This window comes from Vidua chalybeata, chromosome 2 (genome assembly GCF_026979565.1).
Source record: "Vidua chalybeata isolate OUT-0048 chromosome 2, bVidCha1 merged haplotype, whole genome shotgun sequence".
In the NCBI taxonomy this organism is placed as follows: Eukaryota; Metazoa; Chordata; class Aves; order Passeriformes; family Viduidae; genus Vidua; species Vidua chalybeata.
In genome coordinates, this window is record NC_071531.1 from 92,513,445 (window position 1) to 92,530,584 (window position 17,140).

General features: G+C 43.9%; 1 protein-coding gene across 1 annotated transcript in view; it reads left to right on the forward strand.

Annotated features, from left to right (window-relative positions):
- The window catches only part of MTUS2 (microtubule associated scaffold protein 2), a 157,974-nt gene that overhangs the window by 129,847 nt on the left and 10,987 nt on the right, over window positions 1-17,140 (forward strand). Inside the window, exons 7-8 of the mRNA XM_053934181.1 lie at window positions 7,582-7,648; window positions 13,824-14,038. Of these exons, the coding sequence (XP_053790156.1) occupies window positions 7,582-7,648; window positions 13,824-14,038 (282 nt within the window). The remainder of the gene's footprint in view (window positions 1-7,581; window positions 7,649-13,823; window positions 14,039-17,140) is intronic.

The window sequence follows — 17,140 nt, forward strand, 5'->3', positions numbered from 1 at the left end:
CACTTTTCTGTATGTTTTGTAGTCATTTGGCTTTCAGGAAAATAGTGGTTTTTCAGGTTTAAACAGTGGATGCAGAACAAACACCACCTTAGTCATTGAACTCTTTTGCCTTTTCCCAGCATTGTCTTTAATGTAAATTGTTTGAGGAAAATATGTCATACCAAAGGCAACAGCCCAGGAGAAATGAGGCTGCTGCAGCTCCATGTCCTGGGTCCGGCCAAGAAAATGTGTTCCCAGTGGGCAAACTGATACAGACCGGGCATACACAGCACACCCGTACGTATAGGCAGCTTAAGGTTAGGTTATGTGATGTAAATACATATATACATGGCCAGCCCTTCAGAATTACAGAAGTCTCTGAGTACGTTGCAGATATTGTTTTTGCCATTACGAGGAGTCACCGAGGTCCCGTGGGTGTTGATGGTCCTCAGCATTTAAATAAACGACTTCGGGGAAAGTCCTTTCAGGGAGATTAGAGTGTCTCGGGGAGCGGGGTGTCCAGCTCGGGGCCCGAGCTGGCGGCCGCTGCCGCAGTCTGGAGCCAGCCGCTGGCAGGCAGCGCCCGCGCCCGGCCCCCGCGGAGCCGCGCAGCGCTGCGCTGGCCCGGGGACGCGCCGGCACAGCCGCGCAGGACCGCGCAGCGCCGCGCAGGGCCGCGGGGCAGCCGTGCCCGGCCGCAGAGCTCGCACGGCGGCCGGGAGGGGCCCAGTGCGGCAGAGCCGGGAGTGGATTTGGGAGCGCTGCGGGACGGCAACCGCGCCGGCAGCCAGCCGGGACACGCTCAGCTTAAAGGCGCCATCCGAGCGGGTGCGCAGGACGGGCACCACGCTCATCAGTGGCCGTGGATGCGGCACGAAGAGGAGAACCCAGGGGCACTCCGGCTGAGAGCCCCGGCTCAGTCTCGGGTTTCAGCGCCTTTGGGCTGTCGCTGCGAAGTTTCCAGCCCCGTCCGTCAGCCGCCCGCCCCGGCACTTTCCTGCGATGGCGCTGCTGGACGTGCCCTGCTGTGGGCAAGCCTTTGCCAGCCGAAGCAACCTTTTTCGGGAGAGGCCGGATCCAGCGGGCGAGCAGCGGTGCGGCGGCAGGGCGGGGAGAGGGCAGCGCTTGCCGGGGGGCGAACCCGCCGGGCGCCGCAGCCGCCCCCCCGCGGCACCGTCCCTTCCCCGCTCCCGGCGCCGCGACCCCGGCCCCGGCATCCCCCGGAGCCCCGGGAGGCATCAGGTTGACAAGTCCCCTTGGTTGGTGTCGGCGCACGGGGACGTGACATCCCTTTCCGACAGTGTCGCCGCCCGGGGCTCATCCTCCGGCTCCGGGCCAGGCTGGCGGCAGTCCGGCGGGTGTCGGTCCGGTGGGTGGCTGTCCTACCAGGATGGGCAAATGCTGCTCCACGTGTTTTCCCCCTTCTCTGTGCGAGGACGAGACGGTACTTTTGCCTCCTTTTTAAAATCCTTTAGGGAGAGGGCAGGACGGTAGCCGTGATAGAGCCTGCGCTGCTGCTTCTCGCTGGGGTCGGTGGCAGATGCTCTTCCCGGGTGGCGGAGCGGGGAGCGATGCTCGGCTTGTTTGCAGTGTGCTGATCTCCCCTTCACCAGGGACAGGTCTAAGTGTCGCTTTCTCATGCACTGCAGTGCCTTACATAAGTTTATCCTGCAGTCTAAATGGAAGGGTTAGATGCTCGGGAAACAAGGAGGGACTGCTGGCATCTTCTGTAGCAACAGTCGGTTTGATGCTTTGCTCTGCTTGTCTTACATTTTTAATAGCCATGTGGAGTACAAGTTATAAAGGAAACTTGCAAAGTGTTTTAAAGTTTGAAGAGAGATTATTCAGCCTCTAGCTGTCCTAAAATTTTGCATCTCCAACAGAGGAAAGATCCTCCAGTCTAGGAGAAGTGAAACAAGACAAAACTACCTGTTTTCTTATGTTCATGTGAATCTAAATCAAACACATTCCTAGGCAACAAAATGGGCCATGTAAGAAATATCAGTGCAGAAGTAAGTAGACGGCTACTGGCAGCAAGAAAATAGCATGTGCAAGAGAAGTTGGGGGACACTTTGAACACGTAGCATTTCCCATTATTCTTCTGGAAATTTGCCTGGGTTTCATGTACAGAAGAGTGAGAAAATGACTATATGCATTTAATTTGCTTAATAGAAAATATCTTGGCAGAAACACATTTGTGCACTGTGTTCTGTTAGAGTTTGGCTTTATGATATATTCATATAACTCTATTAAATGAAAAACTGATTGTGTTTCCCATTTACCTAATAATAGTTCAAATATAGCTTGAGATATGCTACTAACCAGGTTAAGAAAAAATGTGTGGGTTAATATAAAACTCGGCAAAGTGCAGTCACTGTGGAATATCTATCTAAGTGCTTGTAAGCTTTAACCAAACTTAACCTAAAGGGTGTTATGAAGAAGGATTACCTGACAACCAGCATGATTGAACAGCAATGTTAAAACATCTCTTTTTAAAGGAAGACTGTAGGTAATTTTGAATATCAGCTGCAATGGGATTCAGTTATTGTTTCTACAGGTATCATCTGAAATATTTATTGGTACAAGAGAATTCCCAATGTATATGATTCTCTTCCAATTATAATATAACACCTTGCCACAGGGAAGTCTGAATACAGCACAACAGTGACTAAGCACCATTTGCAGGTCAGGGATTTTTTTTATTATTATTTTGAAAGCTTTGCTTAGAAGGCAGCTGTTCTGGAGGAGCAGTTTCAATAACAAGTGCCACAAAGCATCTGTGTGCAGAGAGTTTTTAGGAGATACTGTAAAGAACTGAGAAGAAGTGTTTGTACAGTGGAGACACTGTACATGCATTTGGATCTTAGAATATAATCAAACATGTAAGTTGGCAGAGTGGAGAGTCATGTCAATTTGGGAACGTAACTCCAGGCTCCCATGTTTTCTTCCTAGCTGCTGCTGACTTCTTATGTGGATCTGAGCAATTTTCTGATGTTCCTTGCCTCATCTGACCCATTTCCATTTCTATGACGGATCAACTATTACTTACCTATTGTTAAAAGTACCTGGAGGTTTACTTAATTAGTATTTCTAATTCATTAGTACCTCTCAGGTTGTAGCTCTCAGAGGAGAGAGACTCCAAGACAAACCTCAAATCTGCTTCCCCAACTGCTTCCTCAGTTATTACTGGTCCAAGGGAAAAATCTCAACTTATCTCCCTGATGATGTTCCTTGAGGATGTCTACCTGTCATCTGAAGCCCCATGCAACTGAAGCAGAGCCTTTCATAGATCCACAGAATTACAGAATAGTTTGGGTTGGAAGGGACCTTTAAAGATCATCTAGTCCAAGACCACTGCAATGAGCAGGGACAACTTCAATGAGATCAGCTTCCTCAGTGCCCTATTCAGCCTCTGCCCACAAGCTTTCATCACTACTTCCTCTCTTAATCTGTTTGGGCAATGCCAGCATCTTGCCCATCCTCAGGTCCATATTATGACTTGTCCTACCAAGTTATTTTTCTAGGTCTTTGCATGTGGTTATATCTAAATTCAGCTGATTTTTTTCTGAGCTACACTGCTAGGTTTGGCCACTGTTATTTAATTGTACAAATTCCTGTTTTCTTCCTACACCTCTGCCTACTGCCTGACTACCTGCCTTGTTTTTTGGAGCTGTTGCACCCAAGTAGGTCATGCCTCAGTCCATCCTCAGCGTGTTTTGAGTTGAATGGAGAACAGAATTTTAGTCTGTTTCACTTGCTGAAATGCTGTCCAGCATCAAGCCTTTCACTGGAGAAATATTGGGAGGTCTGTATGCTTACAGAGCTGATGATAGGCAAAAGTGTTGATGCTGTGTCTTCTATTCAACAGAGCAGTAGAACAAACATATAATTCTACCTGTTTTATTCTACTTTTCTTTCTGTCTAAAGAGATGGGACATATTCCAGGCACAAGACTTAATCATTATGTTGCAGAGTTCAGGAATGAGGAAGAAGTTTTTCTTCATCTCCATCATGAGTGTAATCTTATTTTATGAAAATTACTTCACTATCAGAGTAATTTCTTGGGATGCAGCCAACAGAAGGCCTTTGTCATCATTTTTCTAAAAAGTAATGCAGTCCATCAAAATGTACATGAAAAGTAAATGCAACATTTTAATTTGTGTAAAACGCACTGTTTTGGTTTCACATTTTTGGGCATTAAAAAAAGGAATTCCAAACCACATCAAAGAAATACTTTTTCTTCCTTTAACTGCTGCACTGAAAATGGTGGATATTTGCACATTCTCCTTACAGGGTCTCTGATCTTTTCACCTTCTGAAAACAGGTGTGTACACTTGATGAATCTTACTAAACCTAAGTTAGATTTGGCCCTTGGATGCTCACCCACAATGGCTCAACTCCAAGTGGTGACCTAGTAGAGAATTCCTGCAAAGCTCCTTTGATAGGCTGAGCCTTAGTGGACACAAAACTCTTGGGAGGGCGCCTCAACTCTTTGCTCTACTGCTTCTTACCCTGTCTTCTCTTTCAAATACTTAGTTGAGATAAATATTAATGAAAACTGATTAACCCAATGGGACATCCTCTTGACTTGGTTTCTTATCCATTTGTTTTGGGGAAGTTTTCCTTGTGTGCTTGTGAATTTTTGAGTTGATTTTGACCATGGATGTATAGGAATCTCAGTACTGAACGTGGTAGCTTTACATTCCAAAGTCAGATCCAGATTTGCCCTACTGTAATGTTTGGTTTCCTTAGTGCTGGCATTCCCAGTTCCCTGGCTACACTGACAAAGTGTGGAGTGCTGGTTATCTGCAGAGCCACGCTGATGATAACAAGCAGGGGCTCTTTTGTTTTGCATTGCTGTCGTGTTTACAGTGTTGCAGGAACATTTGTGGGCCAAACCTATCATGTTATACTGACAAAGCAGGTTGCAGTTACAGAAGATGTCAGGGATTTGTGAGTTCAGTGCACATCCAGGAAACTGTGAGGCTGATTTGATGATCAGCCAAAACTGCACCTCGCTTCTCTTCCACAAGAGGAACATAAGGACTCATGCTGCTGCTCTCCAGAAGAACCCTCTGAGAAAGAGGGACTACTTGAGGCCTTGGCACTGAGGGCAACCCTTGCACATCTGATCTCCCAGGAAACATAAGTATGAAGTCTCAAAGAGCAGACAGGAAGCTCTGACCAAAATAAAACACAATGCAAGAAGTACTGGCAGAGCAGTAAAATGAGAGCGAAGGCATCTGAGCTGTGCCGATCTGGCTGCCCGAGATAGCTCCAGGGGCTGCTCTGCTCTGAAAACCACAGCCCAGCATGGTGGGAGGCAGACATGGCTCCCACTGCCATGGTGGGTTGGTGTCCATGCTGGAGCTGGAGTTATGGGATAGCATTTTAAAGCTGGCACCATGGCATTTCTTCACATTTTTAGAGAGGATCCCACCACCAAGTGTCCTCAAGGGTAGGAAAAACCTTATCTAAGATAAAACATAATGTAAAATGTGGAGCCCGTGATATTTCTTATGGGGAATCAAAATTTTAAATGCTTTTTCTCCCAAAAAAGTGGGGGTTTTACTTGCTTTTAATTTTTTTTTCATGTAAAGAGAATAGTGACAATCGCACTGAGTTCTGCTTATCTGTAGGTGCTGGCAATGATTTGTGCAGAGCTCCCTTGCTTTGAATGGCTTTTGTTTCAAAGAATGAGAGCTGGTAATTTGAGTGGGTGCTTCCCATCTGCAAGTCCTGCATCCAGTATATCCCTGAGCACCCACCTTCAAGGGCACCAGGCCTGGCAGTCTGTCAAAAGCACTTCTGAAAATGACTCCAGTGAGCTAAACAGACCATATGGGCAGATGCAATGACATTCTCCAAATTGGAGAATCTATGTGAAGGAATCTGTTCTTTTAATATATCAGGCTGTATTTATCTGGACTTTTTGTTGTTGTTGTTGGTTGGGTTTTTTTTGGTTTTTTTTTTTTTTTTGGTAACTTTTTGACTAATTAGGAAAAAGAAGTCCCTAAGAATCCACATGATTTTATTCTGAGCCTAATGCAGTTGGTCAGGACTGGACACTCTGCAGCTCTGCAGTCCTGGCACACAGCCCCCTGTGCATTACTCAGCAGGATATGGAGCCAGGAGGAGTCACTCTAGGAGCCAGGCCTTGCAATCCTGGCTTCTTCCCATAACTGATTAAGAAAGATGCCCACATCATCTGGGTCTCCTCAAGCCTTCAAGGCTCTCAAATCAGTTCAGTATATCACTCCATTTACAGCAAACTTTCTGGAAAGGGTGTCATTTGGATCTGGTGGAAACCATCCTAAAAGGGCAATATGTAAAGGATTAATTCAAATTCCAGATTCTATTATTCTGGTATTACCAGAAATAAAGTTATGTTACTTCTCTTAACAGAGTTAAAAGTTAGGTGCAGGAAAAATACACAGAAACATTAAGTTCTGAATTTTTTTTTCCACTTTCATTTTTGTAATATAGAACTGACTTGCTATCTTATCTGCTATGTATCCTGCAGCCAAACTAATCCTGTCTGTGCCCTAGATTTTTATTAGCCTTGCTTGCTTAACACAGAAAGATTTGGTTTCTAGGACTCCTTTTAATTCAATTTACTACTGTACTGCTTTTTCTCTTGAATATGATTTTTCTGTAGTGTCCTTTAAGGATTCTTGACCTTTTCTAACCCAGGACATATTTATAGTAACCTGATCTAGTTTTATTAATCATTAGTGATCTTCTCAGCAGGGTACATTCCTTTGTCTTCTTTCTAATATGATTCATGATACATCCCAGTTTAAAGTTCCCATATGATTGAACCACTATGCTGGGATTTATTGTACTAAATCAGCCTCCAGTAGATGGAGATAAGAATTTTGTTTGTCAGTTTCCACGGCACTTGTCAGATATCTGCTGTCAAAGTCCTTGCATTTTGGTAATAACACCTTAACATTGCTCATGTAAATACATTTTCATTTTCCTTTAGCCAATTCATGTGGTTTACTCCTTAAATATTCAGATTTCTTTTGAGACTAGTCAAGGAAAGGAGCCTAATAAATAAAATCACAGAAACAGATGTGGAGATGGGCATGAACATTAGGTTATTAGTGGTGTTTGTATGGGAATGCTCACCATGCATAAAATGGTGTGAGTACAGCAATTTGCTCTGTAAGTTTGACTCTGTGAACATATTAATACAATTGGAGGTGGTTAAATGCAGGCTTAAATAGAAGAAAAAAATGTAACAGGTTTAATAAATCCATCTTGTACGTGCAGTACAGCCATATATGATATGCAGACTGACCACAAAATTATAAAAAAATACAGATGTCTTTTTAGACATATAGGTGTTAATATTCTGCACTGTTGTGTGCACATGAGTGTGTGCATGTACTCATAGACATAAAAGGTACTTGTAGCCCATGAGTTGTAGCTCCTAAGCTTGATTTAAAAACTGAGTGAGTTCATTATAATCCCACTCCCCTCCCCTAAAAAAAAAAATAGTATGAGGAATCAAGCTGATCTGCTTTACTAAATGAACATGTGGAAGTGCTCATCTGGGTACTATACATATTTCTCTCTCTCTTTTTCCTTAAACAGAATGAAAATGCCCTTGTGAAAATAAAGGAGTTAGGAGTCGAGCTTGCAAAGATCAGGGAGGAAGTTGGTAAGTAGTACAAGAAAAGTAACAACAAAGTGATTATCTTACTTTACATGAAAGCAGTTGTTATGATTCCCTGTGACCTGATCCTCCATGTGATGAAGTGTTTCCTGAAGCCCACTGGCAAAGGGTTTTGTGACTTTGCAGGGAACCTTGATTTGCAGGGGAACTTCTTTGCTGTGCAGATGAGTTCATCACCACACACACTGGAGCCAGTTGTGCATCATCTTTGCTAAACAAATTGTTCTCCATAAACCCACAGCTTCTGTGCTCAAACACCAGCACTGCTTGAGAAGAAAGCACATTGTGATGAGAAGTGGGAGCTTGGGATCATTGCAGTGCACAGTGACTGGGAATGCATGAGCTTATGAACATTGCTGTGTTTTGCAGTTCAGCTACAAACCAAAGGACACCAAGCTCAGAATTTGCTTGTTAATATCTCTGAGGTTTCTTCCTGGTTGAAAGACAGAAAAAGCAATGCATCCCATTTGGATTGTGTATTCCCTGTATATCTGCATGCCCCTCTTCCTTTTTAGTTTCTGATCTAGACAGGAGAGAGAGTCTAAAGATACTGCCACTCCTGAGAGAGAAGATGGGCTTTTGCTCTGGCTTCAGCCAACAGGCTGAGTTCTTCTGGGCTTAAATCTCTCCAGAATGAGTGTGATGTTGGGTTCATCTACCTCAGGGCAAATGGAGGCAGGACCACTGCATCAGGAGACACTCTGAGTACCAACAAGTGTTGGAACCACTGATGACTGGATCTCTGAACAGGGGGCACCTGTCAGCCTTCCCTGCATGTGAGAGCCCAGTTCCTGGGTCACTCATTAAGCACAGATTGTGTCATGTGGCCAGAGCATGACATGGCCAGCAAGGGGAGGCTCAGGCCAAACGCTTGTGGGATGGGCAGAACTGCAGATCCTCCCTGTGCTTTGCCTTCACCTTGCTCATGACAGCCCACTTCAGAAAAGCTGAGCACAGCCCTTTTCAGATGCCCAACATCTTGTGTTCCCTGCCTTGCCCCTCTGAAATGCTTTGGCTGATTGTCATTTCATAAAGAGCTTTAGTGTCTCCATGGCCAGTGCAAACTGCAGCAATAGCAAAACAGGTTTCCAGTTATTCCCTGATGCCTGCCTTCCTCCATGCTCTGCTTCTCGACAGCGCTTACAGAAGAGTTGCCACTGGTGCTTTCTTCAGGCAGGGCACATCTGAAGTTCTCAGTTCAATAGCCACTTCTCATTTGAAAGCCCTACCTCAATCTAGCAGGTTGGGTTTGTTCATTTTCCTGAGTGCTTTTTTAAGTGGCAGTGACATGGGAAGGAAAGAGAGGTTCAGTGCTGGAGAAAAAGAGCTCTGCTTCCATTTACACCATGTTTGTACAGCTGAAGTGAGTACAAATGCCTGGTGGCTTTGCTGAAGAAGAGAACTTTGCCAAGGGTATAACTGCATGTCAGTCTGGGGGTCACAGAGCAACATGCTCAGTAACAGGAGATCACTGTTCTGCCTGCCCTTGCCACTGCCCTTGCAATGCAGCAACAGACACCTCCTCTGCACAAAGCTGAGACCTGGTGGCATATGTGGGGACAGTTTTGGTAAGAACCACAGACACTGCAGAAAAGCAGCCTGAGCTGTACTGCTTCAGAAGGGAGATAAGCTGTGGATGTGTATGGGCTTTCTTCCTCAGAAAGGAAAAGATCATGTGAGAGAGTCCTTTCCTCAGTGGTCCTGTGGGCATGTGTAATGGAGAGGAGTCATTACAGGCCACCTCTTCCTCCCATCACTCTGGGAGACATGGAGATGCTGAGCAGAGGCTGTTTGTGAGTGACACAGGTGGCTGGTCACCTGCTTGGTGGAGGTAATCCTCCCTGTGCAACCCTGAGATGCAACATGGCCAGCTAGAAGCACTCACCAGGGATGAACAAAAAGATGAACATGTGCAGGTATTGCACTTCAGCAGAATGTGAAGTAATTAATCAGCAATAAAAATCTTAGTATATATCCCTAGATATCCCTAGTATACATCCCATAGCCTATTACATATGAAAGGTAAATGATTATGCTTGTTAGTATAAGTCAAAAATTGCTGCACAGTCTGTTTTCCTTTGGTGTAAAATGACAAAACTTAATTTTGTGAAACAACCAGTGTTTTAAAACTGTGGAGGAGGTGAAATGGTAAATGCCATGTACATGAAAGCATTTCTCATCAGTGCAGTTCAAGCTGAGGTTATTACTGCAGACATGAGGGTGCTACTGGACACATGCAGCCCACCTGTGGTATTGGAGGATTATTTTGGTCTCACTATCAGATGAATCAGTGTGTTGTACAATATTGTACATTATTTACACAAATGAAGAATGAAACAGTCCTATATTTGACAGCAGCAATCTTGGGTGATTCTATGAAGAAATCCAGGGAAAATCAGAGCATGTTATTTTAACTACAACCAAGCTGTAGTTCTGACTTGCCTCCACCACCTTAATAAGTAGTTTTTCATTAATTTAAAAATAACCAGTCCAGTTAAACAGCATGGGTGTTGGTCAGACATTCCTGATTTCTCATGTGTAAATTCACCATGTCAGACTCACTGATGCAAATGCCTGAATGAATCAGTAAAACAAGGCTGGACTAGCCAGGTTTGATACAGGCAGTGAGTCCAACACTTAGTTGTTTAGGCAATAGATGTAATTCAGAGTTATAATTTGGGTGCTGAATGTGCTTGGTTTTCACAGCATGCAGTCTTTAACTTCAACAGAAACTACAGGATTCTGCTATACAAAGCAATAAAACTGCTACAGAGAACCCACTGTTCAGAAAAGTAAGAATATTTGTTTAAGGAAAATTCTTGTGGTAAATAAAACCATTGCTGAAGCAATAGCAGCAATAGACCATGTGTAAAAAAATAGTTTAGGGAGACCTGCATCCTTCTGGAGCCAGGCAAAATATTGAGGTCAGACAACACTGTCCACTTTTGCCCCCAGCACTCCTGTGAAAGTATCATACCACATCTGAAACCAGCATGGGTGAAATAGGAAAGTGATTCTCCCTTCCCAGTCCTAGGGAGGAATCTTGGCCTCTAAAAACACTGAGGGACTTGTTATTTAAAGTAATAAGATTTGCTCATGTATTTTGTTAGAAACAACAAGGCTAGGAAAACATGACGAGCAATCGTTCTACACTCAAGAGACCGATCTTTATAAATTATAAATATAAGCACTTTTCAGCTGCAACACTGAGTCCCTTTCAATAAAGAGATTTTGAATACCAGCCTTTTCCCTTCAAACTAGTGGAAATTAAATGTCAAAATTACCTGCTCCTTCACTGTCACACCAATGACGTGAAGTGTGTTGAGGAGAGGTATGGAGATGCATAAAAAACCTAGACGAAAGATGAGATGTCAAGTTTAAAATTTGTATCATCTGAGTTCTCAAGCATTTCAAAGCCAAAGCCTTTGTGCCATCTCTTCCTGGATATGCTTCCCAGTCAGAGGATACTTAACCTGAGTGCAGTGGCTGTGTGATTTGTCTGTGATTTTGGGGCCAAGGGTCAGGAAGAAGAGCCCATTTCTCATGTCAGAAGGAAACAGTCCCTCTGTAAAGCCACAAGACACCAGCCCCCAGTTCCCACAGAAGCTGCACTCCTGAGTGCAAAGTGCCAGGGCTGGGGAGGCTGCACTGTGGCTCCGACTGTGTGTGGTGGGGGAAGGAAGGACAGTCCAGTAGTGACTTTTCCCTCACCTTCCCAGCCCAGCCTGAAGTGGGTTTTGGTCACCTGTTGTGCACTCAGTGCTCAGGGAGTAGGGAAGTTGCAGCTGGTCTCATTTAACCCAGCACACTGTCATCCCAGGAAATGCCACCTTGTGTCAGTCATTTCCAGCCTGTAAGCAGCAATAGAGATACCTACAGAGAAGGAAAAAGAAAACCAGGGTGTAACTCTTCAAAACAGACCAGTAATAGTTGTGCTCTGCTTGTCTTGTTCCATGTCAGTAATACATTCATATAACTTTTCAGAGTAATTTTTTTCTTTTTTCCTACAAGAGTAGCTCACTTTAACAACATCCCTGTCTTGATGCCTGAAAGCTAAATTCACAGTTTTCCAGCAGCATTAGCAGGTCATCTGTTCAGGCATCTGTTATGGGGTCCCTGCTGGAGATGACCCAGCTGTTTCACCAGGACCACACAGCTGGCTCCAGCAGGGCAGGCTCTCCCACACTGGTTCCTGCTCCCGGGGCAGCACAGCTGCAGACCCTTGGGTTCCATGGGTGTTGCCTTCTGCTATGTCTGTCCCAGGAGAGCTAGGCCCAAAGGTCCATCTCCCTACTAAGAAGAGATTCACTTTTCCCTTAACACTTCAGTCCTCAGCCTCATTTGTCTTAGTCTGAGACTTACGGTATGGATCACTCCTTCTCATTAGAGGTGTTTTCCTTTGGTATAGAATTACAGAACTTAATTTTGTGAAACAACCAGTGTTTTAAAACTGTGATCAGAAGAATGTGAAATTGTATAGGGCAAATTGCCTCATTTTCTGCCTCCAGTATCATTGTTGGGTGTATGGAGAACATGCCATGCAAGCTCACTTTTCCTTCTTCCCTCCATTTTGCACCTGCATCAGGGTCTGAATTGTGAAGAGTCTTGTATTTCAGATTAGAGGATGTGTTTCAGATGGATTTTCTTTTGGTTAGAGCACGTTGTTTCATTTCCCAGCCCTCCCTGTGTGCTGGGTAATCACACTAGAGAGGCTGGAGAGAGATGGGGTTTATTACATCTCCTATTTAAAGCTTGAGTAAGTTTCAATTCTACTGAAGGCAGAGCTGCAAGCACAACCTCTCCTGCTTTGGGATCACTTTACATGCCAAAGATAATAAAAAAAGAAAAAGGCAAGAGAGAGAGTTTAGAGCTATGATCCAGACCGCCAGGAGACAAGACATTCCAGCTAATGTGCCATTCCTTTCTGGATGTAAGGCAAGTGGGAAAGCTTTCTGTGTGCTGCCACTGAGGTGCTAAACTCACTGGTTCACTCTCTTTCCATAAGGAGCTTGACAGGGACAGAGTCCCTCACAGTGTTCCAGAAAATATCAGGATCAGAACAGGAGCCCAGCAGTGCTCATCTGTCTGGATATACTGAGGAAGTCTGGATGTTGGTGTCCAGTAAGCATAGAAGCAGAGCTCTAAACAAGGTGAAAAATAGCTAGGGAAGGGAATAGTTAGCTTGGGTGTCAAACTACCTTGGCATGGGTGCACCTAACATAAGCTGTGGGGACAGCACTGGTAACTTGGACAAATTGTTGCTATCCTGGTAAAAATGAGCACAGTCTGACACCGGAGTAGAAAGAGGCAGGAAGATACAGATATTGAACAAATATGTTGTCATAGAATAAATATGGGTTTGAAGCTGGGTTTGAAGCAGGGAGACAGCTGCTCCCAGTCCTCTGACTTACAGTGCCATACTGGGCTGTGCATGGCACGTGCATTTTGAAAGGCAAGGGAAGGAGAAATATGCAGTCAGCTTGTTCAAAACTTCATCATCTTTCTAAATCAGCTATGGGTCTAAATCAGAAAGAAGATCTAGCAGTGCCATTAGAAACCCATTTCTCCTTCTTTGGTATTCTGAATGTTATGGCCATGATGATTTTAATCACTTCTTACCTGTTAGATCTTTACAAGTGAGCAAACTTGCTCTGTTCATGTACTTGGCTGATCTTGTCCAGCTTGCATCAAGTCTTCAATATTTGGATTTTTTTTTTTTAAAGAACAGTTGTGATTTTCCTTGACTTGATAGAACTGTTGGAAAACACTGGTGTGAATTCTGACACACAGTCACTGGGTTAGTTCACTAGAGTAAAAATGTCACTTTCTGATTGCCTTCAGTAGCAGCCTTTCATTATACTCTCTGATGCCATGAAGCACACAAGATAGTGGTTTGAATACAAAAATATTTTAAGCAAGTGTGCATTAATTGATTTGAATGGTCCTTGCTGGAGCTGGAGACAGGTTTATGGGATGAGCAGCTTCAAACAGCTCGAAAATGGGATGTGTGAGATGTTGATAAATCCTTCTGGTCAAGTGGTCAGTCATATCCCTTGTATAACAGAGTGAGAGAAGCACCAAGCTCCTTGCTTTACTAACAGGTCCAATGCCACTGCTTGGTCCTGGGCAGTGTGAGGACTGTGTGGTCTTGTCTCCACAGACCTCAACACAGCAAGATGGCAGAAGCTGCTGAGCGAGAAGGAGGAGCTGGAGAGGCGCTTCGAGGAGGAGGGGAAGCAGCTCCACAGGCAGCAGCAGGAGGAGATGCAGGCCTTGGAGCAGCGGCTGCAGGAGGAATACAAAACCAAGAAGGAGAGCCTGCAGGAGCAGCACAGGCTGCAGCTGGAACAAGCCAAACTGCAGCATCAGGATCAGGTCAGTTTCCACCTGTTGCCTTTGAAGAGTAGTCCATTCTAGTACTGATTGGGTTCAGGTAATGAAATACATTGAACACTCCAACATGAAGGCACTGGTAATGAGTTATGAGTGGAAAAATGTCATCCTGAATATCCTTACTGCTCTTTCTCCCTATTAGTTCCACTATTTTTTCTACACACTAGTCTATTACATTGCCATGTCTTGTCTTCACATGCTTGCTGATATTTTACTATAAAAAGATTAAGATTAGCTCTGCTGCCCACACATACTCGCTCCTCAACCCACCTATTTTAGTCAATTTATGACTAAAACCAAGGGTTGTAAGAACCTGTTCCACACGTGCAAGGCCAGCAGAGCCAGCCCATTGTTATTTGCTAGTTAAAGGGCACATGCTGCCTAAGCATCAAGCACGTGGTGCACTCCAGGTCCCCTGATTGCTGCCCCACCACTCAGTCTAATCTTTTAGACTATACATCCCAAGTGTTTCTCCTTGCTTTGCTTTCTGTGTGTAGACAAGAGTATTCTCACAAGCAGCTACTTTTGTCAGGTTTTGTCAGAACAAGCACTGTAACTCAATGTGACTGGGCTGTTTTGTCCTGGACAAACTACCTATTTCTGTTAATGAACTGATTTCTAAAGATGTATTAGAAAATGCTATCAAATAGGTCTTTATGTTCTAAATCAGATTTTAAAAAATATTTTTCAGTAAATGGTTAGAACCTATTCTGAGCCACGTCTTTTGGTTCTCATTTCAGTTTATGCAAGTTGGTTTTCTTGCAATGCCCTTCAAAATTTCTGCTTTCTCATATGAAAGAGGGGTTGTGTTCCCAAAAGCCTTTACATTTTTTTTCCTTGCACTGTGTCAGTGTATCAGTCTGCCTGGTAGACTGATGCAGTCTGTTGGCTCAAGACGCAAAGGTTTACCTCTCCTGGATAACCTGACATCAGCATTTGTGAAGGAATTTGTTAATTTTTTGCTGAAATAGCTTATAGCTTAGCTGTGCTACTCTTTGAAGTGTTTCTGCAAGCTCTCAGTACCACAGAAGAGATGTTGATTCTTCTCCTCTCAAGCTGATCGGCGCAAGAAAGCTGTTCAAAGTCATTGTAGGACTTGACTAGAAATATGCTTATTTTTCTTATGTTTTCATCTGTTGTGACTCTATTCATCATCACAGAGGAGCAGTGGAAACACATCCTTCCCTCTGTGGAGCAAATAGTTCTTGGTTTGCTCCAGAGCTGTGTGTTCCCTGATTATTGAAAATAACACAAACATTCCTCTCCATTGCTTTGAAAGTGCTTCTGTGACCCTAGCATCTCAGAGTTTTAGCCTACATTTTCAATTCTTAGTTCAGTTAGCATGATGAGTTTTAGCAGGTTTTCCCTTTGAATTCCTCCTCTGCTGTATACCCATCCTGTGTAGAGCTCTCTTGGACCAGTGGAGGCTGACAGACCATGCTGGAAAGCTGCTCACCAATGTTTCTTGGCCAAGGAAATGGAGCTCTTGCACTGCACATGAGAAAAGCCTTGTGCTTGAGCTGCCCATCTGCATGAGGGGGATTTGAATTTGCATTCTTGAAGGCAATAACAACAGCAAAATCCTTCTGACCATGGATCTGCATGTATACCTGTAGCCATAAATATAATTTGGAAGATGCTCATCCCATGTTCATGGTTTCCAGTCACAGCTTAAACTTCCATGCTGTGTTGCTTCAGTCACCACTTAGTTCACTACGAGATAGCTGTTGTTTGTTTGGAGACAGTTCCTGTGTCAGGTTTTGGAGGCTCAGCTGTCTCTGAGGAGATAGCAGAGCATGAGAGCCAAACTCCTCACAAAATGATCTTTCTTGCCAGTGCATTCTTACATCTCCTTGCAGCTAAAGGCAGAGTAAAGGCTGTGATCTGTCTTGCCAGTGTTTCTCACTTGAGATGCTCAGCTCAAGCTGTTTTGCCCAGCAGTTTACTGAACTTCTCCCACTAGAGCTCCTCTTGATTTTACTTTATTAAGCCTTAAAAATTCCACCTGAGGTACTTTCCATAGCCAGAAATAAACATGACTTGTGTTAAGTGAGGTGATCAAGCTTACAGAGTAAGTTATTAGCATGCAAGAGAGCTGCTTCCCAGTGCCAAGTTGACTGTGTGCCACGAAAAACTGCAGACAGGACGTCACACTGGAAGATTAAAGAGAGCCATTTGGGATGTGGATATAAAACACACAGAAGGCAGAAAAATCCCTACAGATAATTTGGGACATATTTAATTGACTTCATAGATAAATAACTTGCCAAGGGTGGTGGCAGCAAGAGGAGACCCCTTCACCTTCTGAGGGTGTGGGTATTGAGGATAATCATTCCAGGAGGTGCTGTTGAGTTGAGAAGAAATTAGAGTACAAATAAGGGCTTCAGCAAGGGTGAGGTAAAGAACGTGGTTAATGCTCATGAGGCTTCAGCTTACAGACATCATATATGACACTGTGCTCTGGGAAAAGCCAGGTGATAGTCCTTACCTCATCAGCAGCCCTTTGAGTCATCTGCCCCCCACCTTTCTCAGCTCTGACATGCAATAGATCAGCAGGCTGAGTCCCCATTATTTTGCAGTTTTTCACCACTGAGTTAATCTCCCACATTATTATGAAAATTAGTTTGGATAATTTTAAATTCCATGTTAAATGCCCAACTTTCATTCTAAGAGCATGTTTTCTCCAATATGGTTGGAAATTTGGCTTCTGGTGGGTTACCTAATACATATGTTTGACAACTAAAAGCAGTGAAGTAACATTTATTCCAAGGCAAACTTAGCTGCAGTAAATTTCTACCATTACTTACATAACTGTGAGCAAATAAAGCTGCTTAGAGTCAAGTCACTTAGCCATGAACAGAACAGCTGTTTCACTGTAAATGTAAAATAGTTTGATCCTCTGCCTTGCCAGATATCACAGATAATATTGTGTTAAATGTAGGGTATAAAATCACCGTGGTTACAAACCGCAGAAAATCAAATTGATGCATTGCATTCAGAAAGTGCTCTGGACCACTGACTCAATCTTGATCAGGATTTCTTATTGTAGTTCCTTTAATGATTCATATCAAAAGACCATCATTA